Source organism: Phialemonium atrogriseum, assembly GCF_030411735.1.
Source record: "Phialemonium atrogriseum strain 8032-3 unplaced genomic scaffold QBC33scaffold_16, whole genome shotgun sequence".
NCBI classification, from domain to species: Eukaryota; Fungi; Ascomycota; class Sordariomycetes; order Cephalothecales; family Cephalothecaceae; genus Phialemonium; species Phialemonium atrogriseum.
The window spans coordinates 460309-481900 of record NW_026848153.1 but is presented as its reverse complement, the minus strand read 5'-3'; the positions used below and the strand labels follow the sequence as shown (position 1 = coordinate 481900).

Here is a 21592-nt window from a genome sequence, read left to right as displayed (position 1 = left end):
GTATGAGCCTCGCGCGGCTACCCACTTGGCCGCCGATTCGCAAAGGTTATGGCGCAATGTGGGAAGCATGGTCTCCCAGGAGCTTGGGTAAGATCTGGCCGTTCCTGTATCCCCCTTGTCCAAGAATAAGAAGCCACCCTGGCCCGTTGCTTGCAGTGGCTTGTGGCTTGTGGCTTGCAGCTTGGTAAGACGTCGCTCCGCAGAATGCGGCAACGGCAGTGTCACTGTCACGAGGGAAACGACCTTGCACCACGTTGCTTGCACGCAGCCAAGAGAAGGCGCTAGCGACAGGATGATGATGCAAGCCACCGCTACCGCCTTGCGAACAACCTGCAGCTTCCATCCCATATGTCGTTTGCGTTATGGTTCCTTTTGCCTCCCCCAACCCTCTCCCCCGCACCAAGGGACGGACCCCTTTCGTTGGTCGCCTCTTCGGAGCCCCTGACCCCGAATGGATCCTCTGGAATAGATCAAGTCCATCCAGCGGGGTCTGCCATTTTCCCCGCCGCGCAGGCAGGGTAGGGCCTAGACGAACTGAGGCTGCGAGTGCAAACGAGCTACAGCCTCGAAACGGCCATTCACGGGGAAAGGAGGAGGAGAAGAAATTGTTTAACTCGCTCTGGTTCGGCCCACCGATTCCTAGGATCGCCTGTTTTTCCGTTCTGGCGGGATCGGTTTGTTGACATCCATCTCTGCGGGTGGCCCTGATGCATCGGGGACATACTCAGGCTTGCTGGTCGGGCTGGGGAACTTGCTTCCCCCCACCTCTTGAGAAGTGCGCAGACAAACAGCGCTGCGTTTGGCAGCGGAGAACCTGCGTCTAGCGGTAGAGAGGGCCGCTGGGGGGGGGGGGGGGGTTAGCTTTGAGTCTAGGCCGTTCGTGGCCGGCAGCAGCAGACGCGTGGGACGCTGGAACAGGACGGGTCTCGACGTGCCAACCACCTACCGCCGCCCTCTGCGGTGAGGAGGCTCTCGGCAGGGGAATTGAGATTGTTAGTCTGCGGCCGCCGCGCGGAGGGCGGCCAAGGGCTCGCGAGGCCGGTCGGGGCCCGCCGAAACCATCGAGGGTGGCGCGCCAACATCGGTTCTATGCCACCACGGGATGACTAGCTAACCCTAGGGGCTATGATTCGGACACTTGTGAACAAGTATTCCCTGCCCAGGGTTGGGGGAAGACAGCGAGCCCACTCCCAATAGGGGCACGCAGTGCGCCATCCCCCTCTCCTGAGGAGCAGGTGGTTGTTCTCCAGGTTGGACCTCATTGGGCAGCCGGCCGGCCGGCCGGCCGAAACAGGCAGTCGCTCCCGAAGCCGTTGTTGTTTATTCTTTCTTCGCCACTTCGCGGGGTTGTTATGGGAGGTGGAGGATGGAGCGGTGAAGACGATTAATACCTTAGGTAGCTTGGTAAGTGAGTATGCGGCCGACAATTGGTGCGAGGCAGCTATCGTGACCTATCACTGGCTTATACCAGAATATAGTTCTACCATTAAGCCTCCCCATCAAGCGAGCTCCGGGAGCATGGTAACGGCTGCACTGAGATCGCTCGACCCAATGATGGGTATTTCGTCCCATGCCGGGCCATATTGGAAACACACCATTTTCCTCCATTCCATGTCGATAACGGAGAGCCCAGGCAGCTGACACAGGCGTCGGTCAGCAGTAGCACAGGATTGCGGCGTTGCTACAAATAGCCTCCATCTACGGGTTCGTCCGGTCTTCTGGGAGGGTTGTCAATGACACAACCTTACCTAACCCTCCTTTCGATGTTACCGTGTCCTCGCTGGCACGACGGCTTGAGATTGCTGCTAGCTCCTACCAGCCTTCCTCCTCTCGTCCTGCCCCTTGGCTGCTGGTCATGGGAATCCCGCCACCCACAGAGCTAACCCCTCCACCAAACGATGTGACTCGGTGGTTGGCCTGGCTACCAATTGGTAGTAGCTCCTCGGCTATCCGTCTGTTGGGGGCTCGCGGGACCGGTAGGCTACCGACCGGCGGGAGGCTAGTAAGCTGGCGATAGCATGACGCTGGATAGTGGCCGCCAACACCGGGGACAGGGCGAGATGCCGGATTGGGAAACCGACTCGGTCCTTTATTCTGCCTATAGTGATATTTTCTTATTCTTCTCCTTCTTCCCTCTCGCCTCTAGCCGCGTGCTGTGAAGCCTTAACGCGGCTGATAAAGGGGTGTGGGATTTGGTGCGGTACCTGCGGATCTCTTACCCATGTACCTCAGTGATACTGGGGTCTGTTTTCTAGAACTGTCAGACAGATGACATGAGGATGGCCCTTCTCAGGAGCTGTTTCTAGACCATGTAGTTTGAGAACCCGTAGATTGCAGCGGCGCGCTAAACGACGTTCTACATTCTAATTCTAGAGGCCACGGTTGGCGGTGTGACTGTCTCGACCGCCCCCTTAGAAGACCCATAGCACGGCCACATATACAGTATGCGGCACTCTTCCTTTTCCGCAGAATACCTACCTACCCTTTTCGCGGGGCAAGGTACGCTAACTGCAGGTTCCCTCTTATGCTGCCTCCCCCCCCCCCCCCCCCAACCCCCCAAGGTGCATGAGCAATGATCGTTCGTGCATGTTAAGCATGAGAGGAGAACCAGATCCGCGTGGGTGGATAGGGGGTCATATTGGCTTTCGGTATGAAAAAAGACAACTTCTCTGCCTTAGCATCTCGACCGGGGATCGTGAGATGGTGATCGTCCACGTCCTCGAGAGCGATGGCGATCAACGAGAAAGAATTGGGATTTCCTGTTCATGCACCCCATCGTCCTTCGTCGCTTCCTCTAAGCAGCTTTTTTCCATCTTGCAGGTGACCCAAGAGGTCGCATGTTCCGATCCTTGTCTGGTTAGAGGCTCTAACTTGACTGCAAGGCCATTAGGTAGTACAACGTAGGTCGGACTAATTCAAGGGGTGATTGGTGGGGGTCTTGGGGGGTTCGAGGGGGCGGGCGGCGTCGAGACCATTGGCGTCAGCGGGCTCGGAGGCAGAACTGGCGGGTGCCCCAGATCCCACAACGGGTCAAGATACAGATTACGGAACCAACAGATTCCACGAAATGGGGGAGTTGCTCTTAGCCGGATGTTGGGTTAAGAAGACAAGGTTAGGTTTGCTTCTTGCTACTCGTTGGACTGCGGAAGCAGTGGTTTGGGCAAGGGATTCGTTGCATGACTTTGAATTCTTCAAGATGGATATTGCCCACAGAACGAACTCGAATACGCCCCAGCAAATCGCTGGTTGGAATCTGCTGCCGACACTTTAGCGCGTGGCTTTTTTTTTCGCAAGTTCCTGCCGATTTGCATAGCAATGAGTGGAGGGAAGGATGCATGATGTTCAGGTGGAAGAGGGCAGCACTGCATCATCGGACACGCTGTCCCCGCTCCACCGCTGCCGCACTGTGGCACGAACTGAGGCATCTGGATGAGTTAGGTTGGCTGCATCACCTCGAAGCAGGTACGCAGTACAAGTGCATGCATTCCAGTTGTGCAGTCGTGTGAGGCCGGGCCCCTGCTGACCCCAGCTTTTTTTTTGCCCAACGTGTGTGTGAAGGGTGCTCTGCTTCGATCATCGATTGCTTCAAGTTCCTGACATCGGACGGGAACCCAAACCTGCGACGAATGGCTTGCCCATCTCCTTCAGCTTTGCTTGCGTAGATATGGACAAGGGTCAGAATTAGCAACCAAAAAGCCAATCGGGAGCCAACCAGGGATCGAGCAGCGGGAGTGAGGTCGCACAGAAGCCAAAGTTCTGAGATCGAGGGGTCGAGTCGAAACATCTTGTCAAACAGATCTGAAAAGGCCTGTGAGCCTGTGACAGCTGCAGTCCTTGCAGATATTACTTTCAGATGCAAAATTGGCATATCATCACTGAGAGGGCAGTTTCTGCTAGTGCTCTGTAGGTAACTCTTGTATTATTGAAAGCAGCTTTCCATGGTATCATTGAGTTCATCGCAAGGTACAACCGCTCTGTAAACTTTCCCTCGTCGGAATCTCAGTAGTCAGGCCATAGATCGTCAATGATCTGGAAATCATTAGGACACATCATAATCCCGTCCAGTAGATCCCCCCAAGCGCCTGCAAAAGGAGTGAATGCCAAACGCCAGGTTCCTCCAAATGTGTGTGCAATGACGAGCCCTTCCTTGCTCAGAAAAACAGCTAACAAACGCCGGTGATGATCTCACCCCTTGTAAACGCCATGCATAATGAAACCCCAGCATGCCCAAGATTAATCTTCCAACTCCGAGGAGTTCATCCCGCGTAATGCAATTATCGTTTCCAGTGATGCTCATCTCATATCAACCTGCCCGTCAACTTGATGCTCCGCCGTCTCGCAGCAAGACCACTCAAGATGCCTCTCTTAGGCCCAGTTGTCGGGGACGCAAGAGGTGACTGTTGCTGATGTGTCGGTGATGGGTGTGGCGGCGAAACCATGGCATTCTTCCTTGCCGCCTTGATGATGTCGTTATATGTGATTGGGGACTGCGGTGATTGTGGCGACTGTGGTAGCTCCGGCGCCCTGCGTGTCTCCTCTTGCACCTCCCGCGGCTGTGTCAAGGAAGGTGCCGGGGAGGTCATATTGTCCCGGGATGCCACGGCAGCAAAGTTATTCAGGAGCGGCCTACTCCTTTTCCTGACCAGGCTGAACGTCCTCGACGCCCCCCTCAGCAGTGCGGTTGGTGTCCTTGGCGTCTTCGGTGCTGCCTCGTCCCCATTATTCTCCTTGAGAATCTCAAGCGAGTAAGTGCTCCCATTCGCATATGGATCGATATTCAGGAAAGGTGGTTTTCGCCTCAACGGCAAGAAGGACGAGACGAGGGTGCTCGTCCTCGTCGGCTGGTGCAATGATGAGATAGACCCCGTCGGTGTCGAGGACCGCTCGATCGCCGAGATGGACGAATACATGCTTGAACGCTTGCTGGAACCAATCGAGTTAGGAGAGATCGACCTTCGCGGCGTTGGGAGCTCTATGATCGAGGGCTTTCCCGAGAACACGACCGACACAGCCCTTGCCATCACCTCGTAGCTTGTCCGTCGAATGGGTGATTGCGGGTCTTCGTTGCTCGAGTCGTAGCCGTAGTTATCGCCATAGTCTGAGAAGTCGTCGGCGGAGGAGGAAACATCTTCTTCCGAAGACAGATACATATCGAGAGGCGTTGCTTGGGGGAGCTCCGTCGAGTCAATCGACGGGCCAAGCTTGAGGCTGATGTCGTCGAGCAACCGCGAAGCCCTCAACGAGCTCCTTTGAGGCAAAGCCGGAGCTTCGGGCGCGGGCTGGGATTTGTCTTCTGTAGAGTAGAAGTTGTCGAATATGGTGTAATCATGGTATTTGTCGTCAGGAGACGAATAGATGTGTTCCTGGGACTCGTCTCGAAGGGACTCGGGATACGACTGTTCCTGATTCTTGTTTGAATGGCCTACTTCCCTTGCCGGAAGGAACTGGTCCACCGCTAACGACATGGCGTCGGTGCAGTTGGGTAATGCCGTTTGGTGATCCTTGGGGGGAAGGGAAATACTCTTCTGCCAGAGAGGAGAGGGTGTCGGAAGACTCAATGGTCAACAGGAATATATGGTATTCTGCAGCTGCCAGAGGAACTCTTCAGCGTTTTTTCAAGGCTGCTCAAGATAGAAGCGAGAGAATCTGGCAAAAAGCACCAGGGGGTGGGTGGGCAACGAGAATCTTTATTAACCAAGGCACCAGGCATGGTGTCTACTCTGTAATATATGGACGCAGTATGTATACGCGAGAAAAAAAGGGTTGGAGAACACCCCTCGACAGGCCCTGGTTAATTTGCTGCAGGGTACCTTGTACCTTCAGATTATGTTCGGAGCTTGATCCTTGCATGACATGGAGGCCTTGCCTGCAACACAAACCCCCGTTAGTCAGGGATGTCACGGCCATGTGGAGATAACTAACACAGTAGGTACGTGTATACATACATTTGGTATGTACACGGTGCAGAAAAGAAGGACAAAAGCAAAGACAAACGGCTATGGGGGACGTTGAACTATTGGTCAAAAGACGCGGTGGTGGTTGGCCCCGAAGCCTGTTTCAGGTAAAACAGACTGAAGACCTTCTTCTCCTTGCCTTCCAGTTCTTTTGGGTGGTTGTTCTATTGAAGCTCCCTGGAAGAGAATTCCAAAACTCTTTCTACTTCCAATAGACCGGTCTCACTCGGCCTGCACTTGGTCGACAAGGAGATTGGGACAGTGATGCGCGATGGGAGCAGAGGGAGGCGAGTGCTTGAAGGATGGGTTAGAACGGGATTGCTATTTTAGCCAGTCAGCCGGGTCGGCGGCCTGCCGATGGGCTCGACGGTGATGGGAAGAGACCTTATAAATGTTAGCAGTCAATACGTCAATACATCATCAATACCTCAGAAGTATCCGTACCTAGGGTTCACAGTCACCACATTCTACGCCGTGTGTATTTCTGTTGGTGTGTAAGCTGCAGTTCAGTCATACCTTCAGTATCCTACAACATTCCCTCCAACTTTCAATGTCGTGGATGCCAGGGCCAGAGAAGGGGCGCAAGGGGGTTGGCTCCGAGTGGGGCCAGGTTCACTTTAGCCAGTCCTGGTTCGACGATTGGGGACGGAGTGAGAGCAGTTGGGAGGCGTGCGAACAGGGCGGCAAAAGGGAGACATCGGATTGGGGAATTCATGCAGGATATCCGTACTTGGGGTGCGCTAGAGAGGAAGAAGGAACAGCATGCAGCACTGCTGTCTTGTCACTCCTACCATCACCATCCGTCTTGATAGTGAGGTTACCATAGTAGAACATCGGTGGAAAAGGATCCACATTGTTTACGTGCATTTTTACCCACAACTTTCATGCATTCTGGGGCTCTCAAGGACGGCCTGAAATAGAGGCTCGGAACCTAACATCCTGTCCCTTATTACCCTGGCAAGATCGACGAGGGATGCCCGAGTCAGTCTACCATCCATGTATGTACATACAATGCGTATGCGTAGATCGATTTCTCGTCCCTGTTTTCTCGGCCAGCATGAATGGTGAGCAGCTGGGAATTTGTTGTGATGCGTGACCAGCAGCTGGACCTGGTCAACCTGGCCTTGACATGGCCGCCGACCTCAGGCCAGTCGACCCGGTAAGAGAATGCCGTGTCCAGTCGAACAAGTCTAGCCTACATATTTACACACAAGTAGGTCAGGCCTTGGTCATGCCGTATCGTCCAAAAGCGAGAGGCCATTGGCCCTAGGAGGCGGTGACAATTGCCACCTCTTGCAGCGAGGTTGAATTGTGTGTGTGGCTTTCCCCCCTCTTGCATGTCTGTCGGCTTGGCCCCTCTGCGTGTCTGTCTGGCGATTCGCTGGATTGCTAGTGATGTTGCACACCATTTCGCTCACAAGACTTGGTCTGATAGGGCAAATCAGAGTTTTGAAAAACACACTTCCCTTCCCCATGGATCTTGTGATGGCTCGTTACCCTGGTGCGTCTCCCAAAAACCCTGCGCACAGTTCCTATGCTCTTACCATCAATAAGTATGTTCCTTGCATGCTTGGGAACCCCCTCCCCTTCCTTCGGGGTTGCCCCGGCAAGGGTGCATCGCTGTTTCGTCTTGCCTTGCCGAGTTCCAGTTTACGGCGGAGGGGTTGTGAAACATGCTGGATTCTCAGACCTCGAGGCCCCAGAGTGCACGGTCGGGCCTCCATCGGCCCCCCATCAAACACTGCTGATGCCTGCAGTGCTTCAAGACCATCAAGAGCCACAACCGGAGACCTGGGACTGCAAACGGAGAGGCGTGCCTTTTGCCACTAAACTGCATCGCCATGCCCAGAGGAGATTGTCAGGGATGTGGCTGTCATCAAGGGGCGCATTTGCCCTGAAGATTGCACCTCATCCCTGCAGAGACACGAGGAGGCTACAGGTTAAGTCAGATAATCAATAGTGCGATTATCACTGGGCACGCCGTCGTGGGTTGGTAAGAATAGAGTTCTTGGTGGAGGGCTGCCTACATGGCGTCATCAACTGAGCAAAAACAAAGTTAAACTATTTTTACTCTCCATCCCACCACGCTAGAGCAGTCCTCCACAGTCCGCACCTGGTTTACCCGACTTCTGGTAGCGGAGGTGGCCAAAGCTTCAGCCACCCGATGCGAAGATCTATTTTCATCAACTACCTACGCTACGTCGTACACTAAAATCTGATTCCACCTGACATCATTCTCGTGTCCCTCGTCCTCCGACTACTGTCATTGAGAACGGTTATTTGTCTAGTGTCAGCCCTGTAGCACACAGCCACCTCTAGGCTTCAGCTGGGGTCAACCACGTTCAGAGCGTCGTGCGGCTGGTGACGATCTCTACATAGGTACCTATGTACTTGAGCCGTTCGACTTCCGGGTCGGCGAGGCTGTTGATTTTCAAGTGATCGGTGAGATCCGCAAAGTACAATGCATTATATTCAACCCAAACGGTCACCAATTGGATTGAGTGCAATCAATCACGTACTGCCTAGCGCACGTACCGCCTAGCGCTGTTGTAGTATCACAAAAGCCGTCTACAAATATGTGGTCTAAAAACACCACGACCTTGAATCTGGGGTTTCAAATTGGAGCAGATGAACAAGGGATATGCCACACTTCCAGAGGCACCTTTCATCTGAACTTTGACAGCCATTTTCCCTCTTGACAGACCAGGATCCTGATTCAAGGACCACCTAGAAGTTTGAGGTTCTAGCTTCCGAAGCACGTGCTCCTCCTCCATCCCAAGGCACTAGAGCCTCATCCCAAGTTTCAACTCGACCTTTTCTCGCTAGGGGGATGTCACTAGTGTGTGTTTCGTTTTCCACTTGATCCCTAATTTCGCCTACCATTCTCCCCTGTCTTTCTATGCTCCCTGGCCTGTCATAGGAATCGACTTTCCTTCGGCAGCTCCCCGATCACCGACAGTCAAGGATTCCACCGCCGGCCGGAGACGCAGAGCAGTGGCAAACGCCTCCCTATTAATCCGTACAACTTCCAGGTTGGAAAATGCAAGCGCAATCCATCACCTGCCTCGCCAGAGAATTCGCCCGTTACATGGTTGGCCCTGATGGTAAGAGCAGCCTGACACTCGGTACACCATGAAGAAGGGAATAGCTGCTCCCGGTCAGTCAATGATTACAGGAATAAAGTTCTCCCGTGCAGGATAGGGGAGAGAACTGGTCAAGCGTCCGTCTCTCGTCATTCGTATGATGGCGCTTGTTGGCCGTGGGCCGGACCGTAGCGATGAGAGTTCGTCTTGAATACATTGGCTACATATACACCCCTGGACCATAGCCGCTCCTCTAATATTGCTGTCCCGGGAAGCTCATCTATCTTCCTGCCCGGTTCTCTCGAGGGTTACGCGTCAAGCGACGTGTCCCGTGATGAGGGCAATTTCCTTCCAACATTCGTGTCATAGCAGCATGGAGACTCGCAGGTTTTGCTCATCATTGCCTCCCAGGGCCAAGGTGTCTTAATTCTCCGCATCCAGACTGCATATCTATGTAAAGGATACTTCTGAGAAGAGGCCACTGCGAAAGACGGGTGTGGCTCCTTTTCCCTGGAAGCGCGGCAATTTTATATTGCTCCCATATTGCCTCCCCAACACCAAGCCCGTTCGTCCCCTGAATACTGAATAGGTTCGGTCCCGCGGCACTCATTTTTATTCATAGTACCCTCCCTACCCGCCAAACTCGTCCCGCAGGGGGGAATCGGCAATCGCCCGGGCAAGATCGCACCGTTGAGAGCTATGCGTAGCGAGAGAAGACCCTCGCGGTTCGGCCCACCTCCTGACCGCCTCATTCCAATGCATTCCAGTGAGGCGCCCCATCCGGCAACGCAAATTACGCGATCAGTTGCACCGTGCATGCGATATCCAATCCCTTCATTCCTCCCGAGTGCCACCCTTGCCTCTTCTCCGCGTCTTCTGCATTCCTGCCCACGTAAGTTCGCGGTGTAGAGGAAACGAAACGATCTCCTATGGCTGCCCTGTCTCCGGTTACGGAGTTATTGAGGTGCGCCCGGGAGCAACCATCGAAGCCCGTTTGACACTTAGGACCCATTATAGAGACACCGTTGAACTCTTAGATATGTTCGGACATTAAAATAGCATGGGAATATCCGCCGTTGCGTTGCTTCCTGCCCAGCACCGCTTAGGTTTGACCTCGAAAGATGAAAACCCTACCACACTCTTCTTGCAGGGCCAAGAAAAGCAATTCCTCCCACGGAACGCTGCAGATAGCAAATTAATCTTGTCAATTACGCCATGTCCTCGTCTCGTCATGAGAGGCGATCTAGTCGTCAACAAGGGCGGTGCGTGGTGGGTATACTAATACACAAAAGAAGCATTTCCGTAACTAGGCCAGCAGCTGCCTGAGCCATTCCAGGGGCCAGCGCAGACCAGACACCATGTAAAATTAAGCTGCCCCTGAGTCCAATCCTCACCTCCATCATGCACATCGGCGCGCCCGGTTCCATGGATTCTCCCCTCCCCCGTTCCCCTTTTTTTCATCCCCAGGTTGATCACGAGAGAAGTGCCAAGGCCGCAGTAGACCCGAGACCGTTCCTTCCCAAGTGCAAGATGGCCAAACTGCCACCTAGACCAAGTAGACCCGAGGCCGTTCCTTCCCAAGTCCAGGATGGCCAAGCCACCTAGACCACCCACCGGCCCATTCCCGCAAGGGAGACATAAGCCGCGCCGATATCACGGGCCCCCCAAAAACAGGAGCCCACCCGTCCGCTCGCCAGGACCCGTCACCGCCACAGGTCCATCCCCTCCCACTTCTTCTCGCCGGCGCTGCTCTTGGGCCTGGGCCACAGCTCCTCGCCCTCGCCACCGCTGCTCACGGAGCCCGACCCGGCGGCCCTACGCCTCCCCGCTCCTCCTCCTCCTCCGCCACCGCTATCGCCGGTCGGCACCTCGAGGAACCCGCCCCCCGCGCCGCCAACGAAGATGCTCCTCCGCGCGCCCGAGCCCGCGTTCCAGCCGCCGGCACTCCCGCCCATGACGTCGGTGCCGAGGCCGTAGCTGCTCGAGGGCCGCCTGGCCGAGCCGGCGCCGCTCTGGTGGCGGTGGTGGCCCCCGACGGGGCCGAGGGCCGAGCCCGGGTTCACCTTGACGAAGGACCAGTCGATCTCGTCGTCGCCCTTGGTGAAGACCTCGAGCATGTGCGGCAGGTTGGCGATGCTCTGCTGCTGCTGCGGGGCCGGGGGAGGCGGCGCGCCGGAGACCATGGACGCGAACGGGTTGTTGCTGCTGAAGCGCGGGTGGTGGCCCGGCTGCCACTGGTTAGGCGGGGACGGGCTCGGCGGGGACCGCCCCTGGCCGGGTCGATTGTTTTGGCCGGGCGATCGACGGCCGTCTGAGGGGCTCAGGAAGGGATTATGGGGCGCCTGCAGGGGCGGGGGTGCGAAGGGGGGTGAGTGTCCTCCCCCGGAGAGGAAGCCTTGCGGCGAGACGGGCGCGAAGGCGGGGGATAAGCTCTGGCTGGAGAACCTGGAAGAGAAAGGGCTGCTCGAGCCGCTTGAGGCCGGACGGACGATTCCTCGATCGGCAAAAGAAGGCATCGGGGGCGGTAGACCGAGCAGTGTGTCCGGGAAATTGGTGTCACGGACGTAGACGGCGCAGAGGTTCGGCAAGCCGCCTGAGAGGAGGGACGAGGCCAGGTAATTGTAATAACTGGCTGTGGTAATGGCGGACGGGAAGGCGCTAGGCGTGATCTCGTAGTGCAACGTCTGTATGCTCATCGACGCTAGGGGAGGCACATTATGCGTGCCTGCTGCTGCCGGCATGGTCGCTGTTACGGTGTCAATTATCGACAAGTGGTTCAGCGCCGGGGTGGCGGCGACCACCTCGTGCAGCGTCCAGGGCTTGACTCCGGTGCGGTTGAGGGTCAACACCTTGAGCGCCTGTTGGGCCTCGGGAAGCATGAGCCATTGCTTTAAGCCATCAGCCGTGACGTAGGGCACGTCGGTCAGGATAAATTCCTCGAGGGGTGGGACCATTGGCAGCAAATCGTTCCAGTATAGCACTTCGTCCGTGAAAGACTGCGTCTCGCTGACCTTGAGCGCACGCAGGTTTCCCAGGCTGGCGAGGACCTGACGCATAAGCGTGGGGTCCAAATTAACCTTTATCAGATCCAGCACCTCCAATCTGGTCCATATTGCACCGCCGGCCAGCATCTGGAGACTGCGCTCGGCCCCGCCCATGTATGTCATCTTTCGGATCCCATGGCAGCGCGCCTGGACCTCTAGCCGTAGTGTTAGAAATGAGGGGTCATCGGTGAACAGACCCTCGGGGAGGTCGACGTATTTGAGGTTCGGCAGGACGGCAATGGTCCGGGCTAAGTCGGCCTGGCAGGACTCCCGGAGCATGTAAGGCGTCTTGAGGAACTGCACCTTGGGACCCAGCCGTGCCGGATCTTCACGCAGGGTCCGGCACAGCAGCTTCAGGCGCGCCTGGGTCGTATCCTCGGGTTCAGCATTGCGGTCGAAGAAGGAGCGGCGCTTGCGCCTCTCGGAGAGGTAGATCTCGCGCTCGCAGTAGTGGACCGTGTCGATGCGGATGCTGTGGTATCTGTTGACAAAAGCGGACATGGTCAGCAAGACGGCCCCCAACCCCATTGAAGCATCGCCAAGCGTGATTTCAAGCACAAATAAACATACAGCAGCTTGAGAGCCTCAGCTCTCCATTTCTTACAGACGGCGACGCAGTGGGCAAGGTCGCGCAAGTCGCAGAGCATGCATGCATCCTCTAGGGAGCTCTGTTCGCACGTCTCGTAGGTCTCGTCCGTGGTGTGGGGGCAGACGAAGGTAAATATCCGCTCGAGAACGGGCGCGGGCAGGTTCACGACGATGGCGGCGGACGAGCGAGTGGCCATGGGCCGGAACCGACTCGTTCGGTGGCCAGAGGTACCTCCTCCAGATGCGTATTGGTCGTGTGGGGAGCTCCCGGAAGGCTGGCGGTATCCAGCGTGTTGGTAACCATTGCTTGACACATAGGCGCCACCCTTGGCGGCGTGGCCGGAGTCATAACCCCGGGAGTCGAAGTTGTCATCCTTTCTCTTTTCCTTTTTCTTGAAGAACTTCATCTTGTCGAAAAGACGAGGGATGGTCTTCATGATGGAAGGGAGAGGAAGGGGGAAGGGGATGTCCTACACGGAATGTTAGCATGTAACGGATAGATTGTAAGCAGTCAGCTAATGTTTAGTGGTGGGTTGCCGCTGCAGCCCAACGCACTGACCGGGGATGGTGGGTACGGGATGCAAGCTCCTTGCTCCAAGACGGCCACTAAAAGTCGACCATGCACCTCGCTAATGGAGCCTCTAGAGGTCTTGACTCTTCACTAGGTACCGCCACAGCTTGAGATCCGCCCGCCGATGTGGAGGTGGAGATGCGTGGCCTAGCTCTGATCTTGATAGGTTGGTCGACGATGAGGACGAGGTAATGAGTGGCAAGAGAAAAAACATAAAAAATGTTACGGTGGCATGAGCCTGGCAGACGGATAAAGACGATCTGATCGAGGGAGGATCAGCCAACGAGGGCAATGCCTGGTCTTGTTTGGGACAGTATTGCAGAGAGTTGAGGTGATTTGAAGCCGCAAAATCTGTGCATCGCAGAGCCCTAGGCAGGCAGTGAGCTCGGGTTTTATTTTTGCTGCCTTGGGATAAGGTTCAACTCCGGGAATTTGAGTCGACGAATAAAAGGATAAAGGTACCAGGTAGGTAGTATCATCCGTCTGGTCTTAGGTACAGTTGAATGACCAAAAACAGTTCCTGATGTCGGCCAGGCCGTGTGCGCCGGCCGGGCAAGGGACATTGAAAAAGGGGACAAACAGAAGATACCGATCGCTCACCGTCAGCTGCGATGTTCTGGGACCAAGAGATATAGGTGCCTCTACTGCGGTATAAAAGACCTAACTTGAAACCTGTTTCTGTTTCCCACCACTGCGGAGGTTCATTGATTGATTGATTGATTGATTGATTGATTATATGCTGTCTTGTACAGTACATACTTCCGTACAGGCGGAAACACTTCACCACTTCGCCCTATTAATAGTGTTTGGGTAAGTAGGTCCCTGGGTCGGTGCGAAGGTGAAAAGATACAGGATATAGGAAAGCTTCCCTGGAAACCCAATCAGGAGTCGGCCAACAAGCCGGCCCAAGCTCTCTCAAAGAAGACGGGGCTCCTGTTAAAGCTCCAGATGAAGGCTCGCTCGCCACTCGATTCCAACTTGAACCATTCTCATGACAAAGGAGGGAAGAGCATGGGAGTCAATACGCAATACACACACAGCATACCCAACCTGAAATTATGCACCCTTTGTCACTTGTCTCACCGTATCGCCCAATAATGCAACGCTCCGCCCGTTTCACCAGCGTTCTGAATGCTCCTGCCTCTGCCTCGATGGCTCTTTGTCTGCCGTCGCCATTAGTAAAAGGACCCTCTCCCATGGACCTCCTATCGACGCTTTCTCGAGAGCCGCATTACGAGTCCGTTGGCGGTTGGGGTTGGCTGGTTCCCCATCGTAGAGTTGTTCAGTTCGGCAGCGGCCAGCAGCTAACTCGAGCCAGAAAGTTTAATTCCCATTGAGCCGAGCCGCTTCAACCGGGCTGCCTGGCCCCGATTGTTTGGTTCTCAGCGTGAGAGGGAAGGGATATTCGTCCGGGTCCTCGTCGTCACCCCTATTTCCTGTTAGTCGGCTTGAGTCTTTCGCAAAGGCTTTCGCGGCAGCACTACTTACGGGAGTTTCCAAGCAACATAGTCTTCAGTGCTGAGACCCTCTCGGCCCTCTTGCAGGCTCCCAAAATCACCAGGCGTCATCATACCAGTCCGGTCACGGGGAGAGCCAGGCACCGAGAAGGGCCGCGAGATCTTCTGCTCCACGCCGGGGATGAAATCCTCTTCCTCGTCACCGCTGAACGAGCCCGGATAAGCCCGTCGGAGGGCCAGCTGGCGAGCCTTGACGTACTCCATGCCCATTCTCTTCCAGTCCAGGAGATCGCTGAGACGCTCAGTGCGGTTTCGTTGGTTGATCCGCTGACGGCGGCTCTTCTGGCAGAACTCAAACATGTACGACGTGAGCTGGTTGACCGAGTCGTCCACTCCCTTGGCGCGGCGGTCCACGATGTAGATGCCGTAATCGCTCGAATTCTCGATCAACTCCTCCATGTAACAGCCAAACCCAGACAAGTTGGTCGTGATACTTGGGACTCCCATCACAGTGCACTCGGCCGGGGTGTAGCCCCACGGCTCGTAGTAGGAGGGGAAAACTCCCAAGTGAGTGCCACGGACAAAGTCGTCGTAATCCAGCGGCAGCACCGGGTTGGCCGAGTTCAAGAACTCTGGATGGAACACGACCTTGACTCGGTCAGAAGGGTGGTTGAACAGCTGGACCCGACGGATCTGATTCAGAATAGGGTCCTCGTTGTCATTGAGCATGTTGTGGGTCACGATGGGGGGTAGCCCATGCCTCTTCATTGCGAAGAGGCGGCGGCGGAGAAGAACTCGATCCTGGCTGGTGATTAGCTCCTTCTCATCCGGCATCGGGTCGCCGTCATGCCACTTGAGCGATCGCTCGAAGATGCGCCGGCCGATGCTTCGCTCAATGACATCGACAGTATCCCTCAGCGACTTGATGACGGCCTGTCCCTTAAGAGCCTCCACAGTCAACGAGGAAGTCTGCGCCGGCATGATGATGAAGGCAACGACCGTCGTCTTACTCCCGGCAGTCTTCAGCCTATGATTCAGGCGGGCAAGGGATTCGACAAACATATCGACTCCCTTGTTCCTGAATTCGTAACGTCCAGCCGTGAAGAAATAGATTGTGTTCTCCGGATCAAAATCGTAGTGGCCGTAGAAGTGGCCACGGACGAAATCGTGAATCTTCTCCTTGGACACCTGGTGCAGATTCTGGAACTCGTGAACGGCAGAGAACTTTGTGACGTTGAGCCCATTGGGCAAGACACCGTCGGGTTTCCGCTTGAGCAGGTGCTCGCTCTCGTAGGCGGTGATATGCGACACGGTCGTGAAGACATCGCACGCGTGTGCGGCGGCTCGCTCGATGCAGTACCGATGGTAGATGCCCCGCTTGCCCGCCTCGGCATCAACATCGAAGTACTGGAGGTTGTTGTAGAAGTCGACCGAGCCAGCACACAGGTACCTACCCAGCAGGGTCGCGTGAGTCGTGAAGATGGTCGTCACGTCTATCCGCCGCTTCTTGGCAAGGGGCAGAGCAACGCCAGCTAGCCACTCGTGGAAGTGGGCAATCACGGCCTTCTTCTTCTCATGGCAGACGAACTAGAGCCAAAGTCAGTCTCGAGATGAACGAGCACATGTGCGCCGCCTAGGCTTAGCTTACCTCGCCAAGAAACCAGGCAACCAGGTACCCAAAGACGATGGCTTCGTTCGTCTCGTCATCATTGGGCGGAGACGGGATGGAGGAGAGGTTCCACAGATCCGTCTTCCATTCATTCATGAAGTGGTATGCCGTCTTGGTGTCGAGCAGCAGAACCCTCGGCGCTCCTTCGATCAACCACCGCCCGTATACCATGCCAATCCCGCGCTCTTTCATCGCGTTCATGGTTGCGGCAAGCTCTGGTATGGTCGGCTCCAGCTCCTCAACCTCGACGGCAGCCTGTAATCGTCAGTAAAGGATCGGGGCCGATAGGGCAGACAGGAATTCCGTACCGACTGGTGGTTGAGAGGCCCGATGAGGGTGTAGCGTTCGCCATACTCGGCGGTCGTCACTGGAGCTTTCGACTTGAGCACGGAGTAGATGCCGCCAACTAAGTCAGGATTAGCCAGGGCTCCAAGGTCGCCAATTGGACGGTGTATCAAAGTCATGATGCCTACCTCGATGGGCGACCTCGGTCGCGATTTCGAAGAGGAGGTGGTTCTTGACATCGCGGGGTTCGCGGTCTGCCTCTTCAGCCATTGTGCAGCTGTTGCGGCTTCTAAGAGCGACTGAGCTTGAGCGACCTATGACAGGTTGCAAATGTGGTAAGCAGCAGGAATAGCTATCAAGAGGATACAAATTGTGCTGTAGACGCTGCTGGCAATCCTTGGAGGTAGGAAGCTGAGGATGGCATGCAACCTAGCAGCTCAAGCTCGGGCGACAGACGGCGGGAGAGCTCTTTGGTACCTTTATGGACAACCTTTCAGAGCCTCAAGCCAGCAGTATCCTTTGGCTATTTTGGACAAGGTTTCTCAATTCGAGATGAGGGCGACGAGGAGATAGAGGATCTGCGGGCGGCGAGGTACAAATAAGTAATGCAATGGGTCTGATGACTCGGGGGGGCAACAGCTAGCGATGTAGTCAATTCCTACTTTGCATACATATTGTTGCAGGGTCCCCCATTCCAGGGAGCTGCATTGAGCTACTGCAACAAAATACTCGCCATTACGTAGGTAGCACTGGCAACGCCTCAGACACCCACCCATTCTTCAATTCAGCTCTCATTTAGCCTACTCAAAACTTGTTGCCGCCCCGAAGATAATCGCTCAATCCACGACCTATCTCTGGACTAGCTTCTTCGTATTCTCAAATCTCGTTGGTTTTTACCAGGTTCCCAAGCTTAAGCGACAAGTAGGAAAATACAATACATGTAAGACGGAAAAAAAACTCAGACGCCAAGTTGGTGGCGAGGTTGTGCTGGACCCTTTTTGACAAAACTCTCTTCGACGAGGCCGCCTAGAACACTCCCGTCCCAATGAAAGATTCCATACCTCGGAAGAGTCATCCGCAGTGTACGATACCAACGAACAGTAAAATAGGTACCATTCATCAGGCACCCAGATCCATGGCTTAGTCAGGATGACGACACCGTCATTGCGGGGTTCCCAATATCGCATCTGACTGGCGCAACTCCGTTTCCCGCCAGGAAGAGCCAAGATGGACAAGATGGACAAGATGGACAAGTTGGACAAAGATGTTCAATTCTCTTACCCAATTAACCCCCAAGAGGCAAGTGTTTTACCTTGGAAACTTGTTCAACATCCACCGAGGGAGGATTGTTGGATGGTTGACGTTATACATGCACATACATAGTATCCGTCGCATCATGACAAGTAATGGCTGGCTGCCTACCTAGGTTGCCTCATGATCTTAAGAAGACGAACTTTAACAATTGGGAAGGTGAGCGTGGTGAATTGGTGAATCCACACCACACACGGGTGAAGTAGCCATGTTCTACAACAAGGGACTTACCTGTCAAAGAGTTTAGGAGTCTAGTGCTTGCCACTGTAGATACTTGTGTAGGTAGATACCTGTAAGTATCTACATTAGGTACCTCATATTTATGCGTACAATCCTGGATGTATGTCACGTGGGATGGTCATATGCTCCATGGTTGGTCCGAGCTTCCTGCATCGTTGCCTACCTGGCTTGCCTATAGACGACTCCGTCACCTTTAACAGAACCCATTTGACAGCCACTTGGTCGCACAACGCATCTTTGCAAGCCAGGAATCGAACCTCTGAACAAAATCCTCATAAACCCGAATCTCCATCCCCGCTTTCACACAATGGCCAACCCCCTCGACACCGACGCTGGTACGGAGCTTTTCAAGCACTACGAAATAGAGTATCAGCTGGTGCAGGCCGATTTAACACAGAAGCTCGAACAGATTGCGGAGCTATCGGGGGAGCCGCGGAAGGCGGCGCTCAGTGCGGCAGAACGGGCGCTAGAAGAAACCAGCGAGCTGCTCGACCAGATGCAGATGGAGAAGCAAAACGTGCCCTCGACAGCGCGCACCTCGATCAACCGGCGGCTCCGTGACTACAACACCGACATCGACGGCTACCGGCGCAAGCTGCAGTCCCTGGCCGGTGACAAGGCCGCGCTGTTCGGCGCGCGGTTCCGCGATGATCCGAGCTCGTCGGCGGACATCCACTTGGAGCAGCGCCAGCAGCTGCTGGCGGGGACGGACCGACTCGACCGCAGCACGCAACGTCTGAAGGCCAGCCAGGCGCTGGCTGCCGAGACCGAGACAGTCGGCGCCAGCACGCTGGCTGAACTGCAGCGGCAGCGTGAAACGATCGACCATACTACACGGATGCTGTACGAGAGCGAGGGCTATGTTGATCGAAGTGTCAAGACATTGAAGGGAATGGCACGCAGGTAATCTATCTGTTCCTTCCTTGAAGAGGAATAGTTATAATAACATAGTCTCTAGGATGGCTACAAATCGGGTGATTACTATTGCTATTATTACGATATTGGTTCTGCTCATCGTTGCGGTTGTCTTCAGCAAGTTCAGATAATTTCGTCAGAATCGGGTGTCAGCTTGTTGACCAATCTGACGTCGAGAGAACCAACGCGGAGAGGGAGAGAGGGAAGTCTAGCAGATGCATGGATCCGGATGACTTGAGAGGGAAGCGATGAACCTTGACTGAGTCCAGGAGAGGAGGCGTTTTAATGGTGATCTCGGAAGATCGAGCAGTTTCACCCAGAGCTTCAACTGGGGTTTGTTTAACTATGTAGATATGGTATGGCTAGCGAACCGGAGTCCCCTTGATTTTGAATAGTACAGAGATATCGTCAGCTCATCCCTCTCATGCCCAGCTATTTGGACGAAGACTAGTAAGGGAATACGAGTAATGAGGAGGATTACTTCGCCCAAGTCGGCGTCAAGGTCAGTTTGAGGCCATTTTAGTGACCAAGGGATAAGAAGGGATATCTCTCTGCAATGCCTGAGAAATATGGTCACGTGATAATTCCAGGCGACCTGCGCTCGATCCCCGCCTCTGCCTGAGGCGTCGAAAATTAGCGAGGGCCAGCCTTTGATGAAGTGGCTGGCTCAGTTCCCCATCAACTTCCTGCTTCACCTTATCTTCTCCTCTACCCGGAGATACTCTACCTTGGCGGATCCATGTCCGCGACACCGCTGATGGCTCTATTTTGTCTTTCGAAGGAGCCCGATTTGGCACTCGTGGTCTGGCAGCACTTGACCGCTTGGGAGGACCAGTGAAGCTGTCCGATTTTGAGAGGCGCTCTATCTCCAAGCTCCATGCTCCAAGTACCCTCCCTCCCTGACCGCCATTCGAATTGCCCTCCTTATTCGATTCACGGCAGCTCAAATGCCACCCAGCAGTGGAAAGTCAACGCGAGAATTTGTAATAGAATAGCACATCTTGGCTCGCATGGCGTTGGGCTTGGATTCCTTGGTGGCAGGTGCTTTTATCCCGGCCAGGCCCTTCTACGGTACATCACACACCGTCATGTGTCTCATTCCCATGAGCATCCTACAGACTGGGCCAAACCCTTACCCTTACGAAGTATCTGATACATTGCTGCACTATCAGCCGCGCAATCTTGGGCAGTGTCATGACCTCGGGTCGCTGGGGGATCGTCAACGAGACCAGGTCCGGGAACAGTCCGGGAGCCATCCTTAGCCATTCGCTCCACCTTGAATGACATCCTGGAGGTCCCGTGGAGGTGTGTCGTGGGATCAGATCTCGCGATCCTTGGACATGGAAACAGTCGGGGGCCAGGTCGCTTCTATGTCCGGCCCTTACTTGGTGGCCCAACGAGGGTGCCCATGAAATGGTGATCGCATCAACCTGTCGTGCTCTGACAAGGTGACGAGGACAGCCTGTCGCTATCTGCCCTGACATTCTCGCTCCCGGCACCGGACATTCTGTTGCTGGCGCGAGCTCCTTACTCTATCGTCAACATTACGCCAACCACCAACCGGCAACGGTCCAATAAAGGGACAATTGATCGGAGGAATCGCAAATGCGTTTTAGGTTAAGGCGGCGGGTATTTTTGGAGACGACCGTCCGCGCTATGGGTTAAAGCCTAAGGGCTATGCAAGACAACAGTTCTTTGGGGATGGAAGACTGGTCTACCTGAGCTTCGGGCAGGGTTGGCTGGCAAGCTGGACGCCTGGGACCGTAAACCGTATCTTGCAGTATATAGTGGCTTCACTTCTTGACTGATGCTCTGCGGTAGTGGCCTGCAGACGGTTGGGTAAGAAGCTGCGCTCGCGGCTGATAAAGGGCCGCGATGGTGTTGGTTATCGCCACCACTACCGTGTAGCAGAGGCAGAGGTGGGCTGGTTGCAGACACGGCATGCCGAGGGAGAAGTCGAGGAAACTCCCTCCAGCAAGTTGCGGTATTTTGCCCGCATCGCTGCGCTCTGTGTCTATCAAGAGCAGAAGGCTGCGAGCTCTGGGCATCGTTTAGGACGCCCCTCTAGCAGCAGCAGCAAACGCAACGGGCCGTCGAGTGTTCACATCACGCCGGCAGCCCGCTCGTCCAGGAATTGCAAAGACTGGTAGGTCCCATCCATTACCCCAACCAACGCGGAGAGCAACACTGAGAACCTCGAAGCCTTGATATTAAGCTCGACAACGCGGTCAAGGTTGGTGAATTTAAACGTTCTATGGGGTTTTGCTCCTCCCTCTCAGTTAACCTTTGTCCCGCACCATTTCTTCAGCATCCCTCAACATCCTCATCTCTCTCGGGTATACCTTGCTTTGACTGGGTGGTTTTTAATTCATATCTGGTCTGGCTCAAGGCTGCTGGCGGGCTACTGAAACCACGTCCATTCCACTTTCCGGGGGGTTGTCACTGCTGGCAACGCGTCTAGCGCCTAGGCCGTGG

General features: G+C 55.0%; 4 protein-coding genes across 4 annotated transcripts; 1 reads left to right on the top strand and 3 right to left on the bottom strand.

Annotated features, from left to right (window-relative positions):
- Window positions 1-4298: 4298 nt before the first annotated feature.
- QBC33DRAFT_560135 (uncharacterized protein) lies at window positions 4299-5465 on the bottom strand (the record flags this gene model as incomplete). The annotated part of the gene is made up of 1 exon (XM_060430033.1): window positions 4299-5465. The coding sequence occupies one exon, from the start codon at window positions 5463-5465 to the stop codon at window positions 4299-4301; it is 1167 nt and encodes a 388-aa protein (XP_060282441.1).
- A 5275-nt stretch (window positions 5466-10740) lies between these two features.
- Window positions 10741-13076, bottom strand: QBC33DRAFT_453725 (uncharacterized protein; the record flags this gene model as incomplete). The annotated part of the gene is made up of 2 exons (XM_060424700.1): window positions 10741-12562; window positions 12652-13076. 2 exons carry the CDS (start codon window positions 13074-13076, stop codon window positions 10741-10743), a joined length of 2247 nt encoding a protein of 748 aa, XP_060282440.1.
- Window positions 13077-14563: 1487 nt separating this feature from the next.
- Window positions 14564-16921, bottom strand: QBC33DRAFT_453908 (glycogen synthase; the record flags this gene model as incomplete). The annotated part of the gene is made up of 5 exons (XM_060424706.1): window positions 14564-14669; window positions 14729-16284; window positions 16346-16621; window positions 16675-16772; window positions 16840-16921. The coding sequence occupies 5 exons, from the start codon at window positions 16919-16921 to the stop codon at window positions 14564-14566; spliced, it is 2118 nt and encodes a 705-aa protein (XP_060282439.1).
- A 1588-nt stretch (window positions 16922-18509) lies between these two features.
- Window positions 18510-19248, top strand: QBC33DRAFT_579076 (vesicle transport v-SNARE protein VTI1; the record flags this gene model as incomplete). Its single annotated transcript, XM_060431113.1, has 2 exons — window positions 18510-19105; window positions 19161-19248. The coding sequence occupies 2 exons, from the start codon at window positions 18510-18512 to the stop codon at window positions 19246-19248; spliced, it is 684 nt and encodes a 227-aa protein (XP_060282438.1).
- Window positions 19249-21592: the final 2344 nt, after the last annotated feature.